Genomic DNA, 10,689 nt, shown 5'->3' on the forward strand with positions numbered 1-10,689 from the left:
GTAGTTTAGAAGTAGAATATTAAATTACTGGTAATATCTATACTCACAGATGTATTTATACTCCTGGCCCACGTGGTGGTAGTATGATAGTAGTGTAGTATAGCAGTATACTCACAGTTGTAATAATACTCCTGGCCCACGTGGCAGTAGTATGATAGTAGTATAGTAGAGTAGTATTCTCACATACGTAGTAATACTCCTGGCCCACATGGTAGTGGTAGTGGGATGATAGTAGTATAGTATAGTAGTGTTCTCACAGATGAGGTAATACCCTTGGCCCACGTGGAAGTGGTAGTAGGATGATAGTAGTATAGTATAGTAGTAAACTCACAGATGAGGTAATACCCTTGGCCCACGTGGAAGTGGTAGTAGGATGATAGTAGTATAGTATAGTAGTATACTCACAGATGTTATAATACTCCTGCCCCACATGGCAGTAGTATGAGAGTAGTATAGTAGTATACTCACAGATGAGGTAATACCCTTGGCCCACGTAGAAGTGGTAGTAATATGATAGTAGTATAGTATAGTAGTAAACTCGTAGATGTTATAATACTCCTGCCCCACATGGCAGTAGTATGAGAGTAGTATAGTAGTATACTCACAGATGATGTAATACCCCTGGCTCACGTGGACGTGGTAGTAGTATGATAGTAGTATAGTAGTATACTCACATATGTAGTAATACTCCTGGCACACGTGGTAGTTGGTAGTAGTATGACAGAAGTATAGTTGATAAAATAATTTATATGTTTAAAGATAATGATTAAGGAAAAGCACCTTCAGTCAATCTGCTTTTGTTCTACGTAATGGAAACAGATTATAATGTTAGAATATATTAACTTCCTGCTCAAATTCACTGGTATTACCTAAACAATAAAACAAAAAAACAATAATCAGAAACTATCACGAATCGTAAAAGTTTTAACTATTCAGACCTGAATCCCTTACAGCCAAATATAAAATATCTTTCATCTGGTGTCTTGGACTTGTTATTTAATGATATTTAGATGCTAGTATTTACTTGTGACGCTATGCTAGGCTATGCTAGTCAGCTTTTTTACTGGTGGGGGTGCTCCCGGATCCGGGTTTGGGAGGAACTAGAAGTTAACCTCTAACGCCTCACAAACCCGGATCCGGGAGCACCCCCATCAAAAAAGCTGACTAGCATAGCCTAGCCTAAAGCCACAGGGATATCATATAATAAAATGTTCATGAAATCACAAGTCCAAGACACCAAATGAAAGATACACATCTTGTGAATCCAGCCATCATTTCTGATTTTTAAAATGTTTTACAGGGAAGACACAATATGTAAATCTATTAGCTAACCACGTTAGCAAAAGACACCACTTCTTTACTCCACCATTTTTTTACTCCATCAGTAGCTATCACAAATTCGACCAAATAAAGATATAAATAGCCACTAACCAAGAAACAACTTCATCAGATGACAGTCTGATAACATATTTATTGTATAGCATATGTTTTGATAGAAAAATTTGCATATTTCAGGTATAAATCATAGTTTACCATTGCAGCCACTATCACAACTCTCACCAAAGCGACTAGAATAACTACAGAGACCATCGTGTATTAGCTAATTACTCATCATAAAACATTTCTTAAAAATATACAGCGTACAGCAGATGAAAGACACAGATCTTGTGAATCCAGCCAATATTTCAGATTTTCTAAGTGTTTTACAGCGAAAACACAATATAGCGTTATATTAGCTTACCACAATAGCAAACATCACAACAGCATTGATTCAAGGCAAAAATAGCGATAACGTATAAACCACCAAAATATATTAATTTTTTCACTAACCTTCTCAGAATTCTTCAGATGACAGTCCTATAACATCATATTACACAACGCATATAGAGTTTGTTCGAAAATGTGCATATTTAGCGGCACAAATCGTGCTTATACAATGTGATTAGTGTCCAAAACCTCAAGCAATCTGTCCGGCGCCATCTTGGAGAGGCACCTATTCTAATCGAAAACTATTCATAAACTTGACTAAAAAAATACAGGTTGGACAGCAATTGAAAGACAAATTAGTTCTTAATGCAATCGCTGGGTTACATTTTTAAAATTAACGTTACTTCAAGCATACAGCGTGCGCTAAAGCGAGACGCACCGAAATTCATGGCGGAATTATTATTTGACATTTGTCAACAGAACAACGAATTATCAGCATAAATAGTTTTTACTTTTTGATGACCTCTCATCAGAATCTTGGGAAAGGTGTCCTTTGTCCAAAAGAATCGTTGCTAGGTTGGAGAACGTCCTCTTCAACGTTGCAATTAGCAGTAAACATTAGCATTTGAGCCAGAGATACCCAACTTCCTACAACGCCACGAAAATAAATACCCGAAACTCGCAATATACTGACATAAACTGATATAATTCGGTTCAAAATAACAAGATTATGATGTCTTTAAAGCCTATATCGAATAAAAACACAGCCGGAAATGTCTAAGATCTATAACCGATGGTTCTAGTACAATGTGCCAAGGTCCTCAGTGCGTCAGAGCGAAGAGGGAAAAGAACAGACACGTCTTTGCCAAGTGATTTATAACCTTTGAGATCTACGTAGAGACTCCATTTCAAGTCTCCCTATTCGCTAACAACCAGGGGAAGGCGTATGCAGTGCATCTCAACCAATAGAAGACAGGCAGAGTTATACACAGGTCTCAGAGCAGCTTGGAAAATTTGGCATTCTCACATAGGAAAATTGCTCTAAGTCCAGTTCTGTTTCACTCACAGATATAATTCAAACGGTTTTAGAAACTAGAGAGTGTTTTCTATCCAATAGTAATAATAATATGCATATTTTACGAGCAAGAATTGAGTACGAGGCAGTTTAATTTGGGAACGTCATTATTACAAAGTGCTAACAGCACCCCCTATTGACAAGAAGTTAACAGCCCATTTTTCCATTGTTCCTTGTGACTTTTGACTCGTTAATATCGCGTATCTCACACCGCTATATTAGGCTTCCCTTCTTTTCCTTTCTTTCTTTTTGGACTTGATTTCAGTATTGTCTTTTGAATCGGATCTATGGTTAATTCACTCTTGTTAATTAGTTATCTTCTTGTCAATAGGGGGGCGCTGTTTTCACTTTGGAAAAAATCGTGCCCAAATGAAACGGCCTCGTACTCTTTTCTAGATCATACAATATGTCCGATTTTTAAAATGTTTTACAGCGAAAACACCACATATATTTATGTTACCTCACCACCTAATACAAAAAAGGACAGACATTTTTCACAGCACAGGTAGCATGCACAAAGCCAACCTACTAACCAAGAACCAACCAAACTAACCAAGAAACAACTTCATCAGATGACAGTCTTATAACATGTTATACAATAAATCTATGTTTTGTTCGAAAAATGTGCATATTTGAGGTATAAATCAGTTTTACATTGCAGCTACCATCACAGCTACCGTCAGAAATAGCACCGAAGCAGCCAGAGTAATTACAGACACCAACGTCAAATACCTAAATACTCATCATAAAACATTTCTGAAAAATCGATGGTGTACAGCAAATTCAAGACAAACATCTTGTGAATCCAGCCAATATTTCCGATTTTTTAAGTGTTTTACAGCGAAAACACAATATAGCATTATATTAGCTTACTACAATAGTCTACCACACTACCACATTCATTCATCAAGGCACGTTAGAGATAGCAATAGGCACGTTAGCGATAGCGAATAAACCAGCAAAAGATATTAATTTTCACTAACCTTCATAAACCTTCATCAGATGACAGTCCTATAACATCAGGTTATACATACACTTATGTTTTGTTCGAAAATGTGCATATTTAGAGCTGAAATCAGCGGTTATACATTGTGCTAACGTAGCATCTTTTTCCCAGAATGTGCGGATATTTTTATGACACTCAACTATTCTGACCAAATAACTATTCATAAACGTTACTAGAAAATACATGTTGTATAGGAAATGATAGATACACTAGTTCTTAATGCAATCGCCGTGTTAGAATTCTAAAAATAACTTCATTACGACATCCAGCTTAGTTATAGCGAGAGAGTGCCCAAAATCTGGGCGCAAACTACTATTTCACATGTTCGACAGATATATGAAATAGCATCATAAAATGGGTCCTACTTTTGATGATCTTCCATCAGAATGTTGTAAAAGGAGTCCTTTGTCCAGAACAATCGTTGTTTGGTTTTAGAATGTCCTCTTCTCCAGTCAATTAGCACGGAAAGCTAGCAAAGTAGCGCAAAGCTCTCCTTCCTGAACAAAGGCACACAACGCAACACGCCTAACGTCCCGAATAAATTTCAATAATCTAATAAAACTATATTGAAAAAACATACTTTACGATGATATTGTCACATTTATCAAATAAAATCAAAGCCGGAGATATTAGTCGTCTATAACGACAGCTTTTCAGAAGGCAATACCAGGTCCCTTCTCGCGCACTCCAGAAAACAGGAAACTGGTGACACGTCATGCCAAGAGCTTTTATTCGACCCCAGATCAAGTTATACACTCCATTTCTTCTCTCACTGCCTGTCGACATCTAGTGGAAGACGTATGAAGTGCATGTATACTAATAAATATCAAGGACATTTATAGGCAGGCCCTAGAACAGAGCATCGATTTCAGATTTTCCACTTCCTGTCAGGAAGTTTGCTGCAAAATGAGTTCTGTTTTACTCACAGATATAATTCAAACGGTTTTAGAAACTAGAGAGTGTTTTCTATCCAATAGTAATAATAATATGCATATTGTACGAGCAAGAATTGAGTACGAGGCCGTTTAAATTGGGCACGATTTTCCCCCAAAGTGAAAACAGCGCCCTCTGTCCTCAACAGGTTAATAATGGTAGACTTATGTTAAGTATTTCGGACATATTCTAAGCCAACAAGACAGGGATATATGACATCTGTGGAATGACATATATGACATTCAGGATCATTGAGAGTATCGAGATAAACTTTATCAACTAGGAAATAATCTTAGAGATTACTACCATAGACATGTTGATTTTTCAAAAAATCCATGAGTGCAGACAGGGAGACAGTGAGACATTTAGTCAATATTTGGAAACAACCCATATTTGATACGGACTGTTATAAGAAAGAGCGACAGACAGATAGTAGAAAAGGCAGACAGAGAAGGGCTCCCCGCCCTATGCTGGGCCCTAAGGGGACCTTGATGGTTTGGGAGTATTAGAAGGAGGAGGGGGGGGGGGGGGGCAGGAAGTGAGCAAGATAGAGAGAGCAGAAGGAATGAGAGGGAGAGACTGGGAGTGAGGAGCAGGAGACCTGGAGCGTTACGAAGGTTAGAATCTCATAATAAGCCAGGATTGAGAAAAGATAGAAGTGACACAGAATAGTTAGATGACGATGAGAAGACACCCCAATTCCCACTCATAACCTTACCCAATCCCAGAGCTGGGGACGGAGCATAACCAGACACGATAGAAGTCTATAGGGCATGGACACAGAGAGATGTAGCAAGGGCATTAGAAGGAGTCGCACATCCTAAGACAGAAATAGAGGGATTCAGAAGAGATTTGGTACAAGGATAAGTTGCCCATACTACCTAAGTCATTGTTTAGATATGCAGCAATATTGATACATGGGCAGAGCCATGTATCAACTGGGGGGGATGGTGGAAATAATAAGAAAGCACTTTGTAGCATACGGGATCACAAATTACTTTATGTGTTCCAGATGTGTTATTTGTGCACAGAATAATCACCAGGGTAGACAGAAAGCAGGCTTAGGAAAACGCACATGAGTACAGGGAAAATTTGGATACCGTGTTTACCTATTGTGTTAACTTCTCTAGGATAGGGGGCAGCATTTTCACGTTTGGATGAAAAGCATACCCAAATTCAACTGCCAGCTACTCATCCCCAGAAGATAAGATATGCATATTGTTAGTAGATTTGGATAGAAAACACTCTGAAGTTTCTAAAACTGTTTGAATCATGTCTGTGAGTATAACAGAACTTATTTAGCAGGCGAAACCCCGAGGACAAACCATTCAGATTTTTGTTTTTGAGGTCACTCTCTTTTCAATGAGGTTTCATTGGGAAACCTACCGCTTCCACTGGATGTCAACAGTCTTGAGAAATTGGTTGAGGTTATTCCTTTGTGTAATGAAGAAGTACGGCCATCTTGAACGAGAGTCACATTAAGTGTCCTGTTAGATAGAAGCGCGTGACCAGAAAGCTGGCTATAGTTGGTTTTAATCCTGCATTGAACACAGGTCATCCCGTCTTCAATTTTATCGATTATTAACGTTAAAAAATACCTAAAGTTGTATTACAAAAGTAGTTTGACATTTTTGGGCAAAGTTTACAGGTAACCTTTGAGATATTTTGTAGTCACGTTTGAGCAATTTAGAAGCGGTGTTTTCCTGGATCAAACGCGCCAAATAAATGGACATTTTGGATATATATCGATGGAATTAATCGAACAAAAGGACCATTTGTGATGTTTATGGGACATATTGGAGTGCCAACAACAGAAGCTCGTCAAAGGTAAGGCATGAATTATAATTATATTATTCTGATACATCCAGATCCACCACCTTCCGGTACTAATTATATGACGCCATTGTCATTGATAAGAAGTAAAAGATAAACTATATAATACACTGATGAGTGACTTACAGAATAAGGAGTCAAAGAAGATCAAGATGTAGGATTTAAGGTAAACATTAAACAATTCCCTAGGAAAGCAAATAACTGTACAGGGATTGGGATGGCCAGATTGAAGTACTCGGCCAACCCACCTCGGTTCACTTTAACTCCTGATGAGTACCAGTGTTATAGATACAAGAATGGCACCGAGAACTTAGATGATTTTAATGGCTGAAAGGTAATCGTTAATGTGACTGACTTAGGTTTGGAAGTACAGGAGAAAATTCTTAACCTCACAGCACCTATAACTGATGTAGGGTGGGCTCGTACCAGCAAAGGACGCATACGACAGAAACTACCAAAAAGGGTGGTTAGGAACTTGCGCCCCGGTGTTATTGGTCCAACCAGTTCGAGTTAGTCATCAGAGGCCAGTTATAGGAGGGCAAAGTAGGCACAGGAGGAGTTTTGACCAGGATGGGAGTAGCCCTGTCTAGATGGATGCTATTGGCATCCTCAGGGAAGTTACAGATTAATACAAAGCTATGAATCAAATAGGTGAAGACTTTACCACTACGTTCTTTTGGTAGTTGACAATACATAAAAATGTGTATTGGATTAATTACATCTATTATAATTAACAGAGATTCATGAATTCTCTGACCAATTATCCGCCACCTCCCTCATGACCTGGTAAAATAGACTGGCTCTCGATATGTTATTGGCAGAAAAGGGCGGGGTATGTAGAATGATTGGGGTTCATTGCTGTACGTTCATTTTTTAATATCACAGCTCCAGACGGATCAGTGACCAAGGCCCTGGCTGGTTTAACCACATTAGCTCACAAATTAGCAGAGAACTCTGGGGTGGATAATTCTCTAATAAATTGGTTTGACAGTATGTTTGGGAAATGGAAAAATGTCATAATCCCTGTATTATGGGCAACCTTCACCTGTATGACGGTATGGGTATTATGTGGCTGTTGTTTGATTCCGTGTATGCGAGGTCTCATTTCCAGGACTCTGGAGAGGTCGATGACGCAACAGATGGTGAGATACGGACCGATTCCGAGCCCTGGCCAGTGGGATGATGAATACATGCCTCCATGTATTCCATGCATGCCTACATGCCGCTAGCGGAACCCCTCGCCAACAGCCAATAAAATCGCAAGGCGCAAAATACAAAACAACAGAAATCTCATAAATCAAATTTCTTAAACATACAAGTATTAGGTACCATTTTAAAGAAACAAATTCTCGTTAATCCAGCCACAGTGTCTGATTTCAAAAAGGCTTTACAGCGAAAGCTCCACAAACGATTATGTTAGGTCACCACCAAGTCACAGATAAACCCAACCATTTTTCCCGCCAAAGTGAGGAGTCACAAAAAGCACAAATAGAGACAAAATTAATCACTAACCTTTGATGATCTTCATCAGATGACACTCATAGGACTTCATGTTACACAATACATGTATGTTTTGTTTGGTAATTCATATTTATATCCAAAAATCTTATTTTACATTGGCGTGTTAGATTCAGTAGTTCCAAAACATGCAGTGATATTGCAGAGAGCCACATGAATTCACAGAAATACTCATAATAAATGTTGATGAAAATACAGCTATTATACATGAAACTTTAGATACACTTCTCCTTAATGCAACCGCTGTGTCAGATTTCAAAAAACCTTTACGGAAAAAGCATAATCTGAGAACGGCGCTCAGAGCCCAAACCAGCCAGAGAAATATACGCCATGTTGGGTAGTCAACATTATTCATATTATTCATATATAAATATTCACTTACCTTTGATGATCTTCATCAGAATGCACTCCCAGGAATCGCAGTTCCACAATAAATGCTTGTTTTGTTTGATAATGTCCATCATTTATGTCCAATAGCTTCTTTTGATAGGGCGTTTGGTAAACAATCCAAAAGCGCGATCTGGTCGATTCGGACGAAACGTTCAAAAAGTTATATTACAGGTCGAAGAAACTTGTCAAACTAAGTATAGAATCAATCTTTAGGATGTTTTTATCATAAAAGTTCAATACTGTTCCAACCGGAGAATTCCATTGTCTGTAGAATTGCCCTGGAATGAGAGCAACCTCTCAAGTGAAAGCGCATGACTGAGAACGAGGCTGTAGGCAGACCCCTTAGTAAAACATCTCCCATTCGGCCCCCCTTCACATGAGCAGCCTGAAACCACGTTCTAAAGACAGTTGACATCTAGTGGAAGCCTTAGGAAGTGAAAAATAACCCATAGTAGTATACTCACAGATGGAGTAATACTCCTGGCCCACATGGCAGTAGTATGATAGTAGTATAATATAGTAGTATACTCGTAGTTGTAATAATACTCCTGGCCCACATGGTAGTAGTATGATAGTAGTAAAGAATAGTAGTATACTCACAGATGTAGTAATACTCCTGGCCCACGTGGTAGTGGTAGTAGTATGATAGTAGTCTAGTATAGTAGTATACTCACAGCTGTAGTAATACTCCTGGACCACGGGGTAGTGGTAGTAGTATGATGGTAGTCTAGTATAGTAGTATACTCACAGCTGTAGTAATACTCCTGGACCACGTGGTAGTGGCAGTAGTATGATAGTAGCATAGTAGTATACTCACAGCTGTAGTAATACTCCTGGCCCATGTGGCAGTGGCAGTAGTATGATAGTAGTATAGTAGTATACTCACAGATGTAGTAATACTCCTGGCCCACATGGTAGTGGTAGTAGTATGATGGTAGTATAATATAGTAGTATACTCACAGATGTAATAATACCCATGGCCCACGTGGTGGCAGTATGATAGTAGTATAGTAGAGTAGTATACTCACAGTTGTAATAATACTCCTGGCCCACGTAGTAGTAGTATAATAGTAGTATAGTAGGGTAGTATACTCACATATGTAGTGCTACTCCTGGCCCACATAGTAGTGGTAGAAGAATGATAGCAGTATAGAATAGTAGTGTACTCGTAGCTATTATAATACTCCTGCCCCACATGGTAGTAGTATGATAGTAGTATAATATAGTAGTATACTCGTAGTTGTAATAATACTCCTGGCCCAAGTGGTAGTAGTACGATAGTAGTAAAGTTTAGTAGTATACTCACAGATGTAGTCATACTCCCGACCCACGTGGTAGTGGTAGTTGTATGATAGTAGTATAGTATAGTAGTATACTCACAGATGTAGTAATATTCCTGGCCCACATGGTAGTGGTAGTAGTATGAGAGTAGTATAGTAGTATACTCACAGATGTAGTAATACTCCTGGCCCACATGGTAGTGGTAGTAGTATGAGAGTAGTATAGTAGTATACTCACAGATGTAGTAATACTCCTGGCCCACATGGTAGTGGTAGTAGTATGAGAGTAGTATAGTAGTATACTCACAGATGTAGTAATACTCCTGGCCCACGTGGAACTCGTAGCCCAGGGAGAAGGCGCTGTAGCGCTGGAACTTCTCTGAGAATTTGATTGGTGCGTGGGGGCGGTTACACTCCCACCTCTTGAAGCCCAGCTGGGGGTCACAGGTCCTGTAACCACGGTAACTGACCATGTAGAGGATGTACTGCTCCCCGGTGCCCACCACGCGCTGGCTGTCATTGTAGTGGGGACAGTAGATGTCCAGATAGTCGTTCACATTCACCTGCACCGTGTAGCCCTCCCTACGCAGACTGGAGAGACACAGCAGAGGAGAGGTGGGACGTTAGGAGCAATCAACTAATCAATTAATCAGTATGTAAATCTATCAATCAAACAACCAATCATTAAATGAACCAGCCGACTAACCAACCAATCATCCAATCAGCCAACCAATCATTCAATTAACCAATCAATCAATCAGTATGTGTATCTCTCCATGTGTGTGTATATAGAGAAACATCCCCAAGCTGACTCTGGGCAGGGCTGTCACTGCAGGATTCTGTTGTCAAGTCAGAGTCAAGTGAAGTGTCATGTTTATAATCAGAGACACACTCTTCACTCTCTATCCTCCTGACCAATCATACCCTGTTAACTTCTTTCAGCTAGG

General features: G+C 39.2%; 1 protein-coding gene across 1 annotated transcript in view; it reads right to left on the bottom strand.

The window, feature by feature from the left end:
• Positions 1-10,333, bottom strand: part of LOC120039355 (ephrin-A3-like) — a gene marked incomplete at both ends in the record, with an annotated part of 17,270 nt that extends 6,937 nt beyond the window's left edge. Inside the window, one exon of the mRNA XM_038984785.1 lies at positions 10,050-10,333. Within this exon, the coding sequence (XP_038840713.1) occupies positions 10,050-10,333 (284 nt within the window). The remainder of the gene's footprint in view (positions 1-10,049) is intronic.
• Between the last annotated feature and the right edge of the window lie 356 nt (positions 10,334-10,689).

The sequence above is a fragment of the Salvelinus namaycush genome, unplaced genomic scaffold (assembly GCF_016432855.1).
Source record: "Salvelinus namaycush isolate Seneca unplaced genomic scaffold, SaNama_1.0 Scaffold2656, whole genome shotgun sequence".
Lineage (NCBI taxonomy): Eukaryota > Metazoa > Chordata > Actinopteri > Salmoniformes > Salmonidae > Salvelinus > Salvelinus namaycush.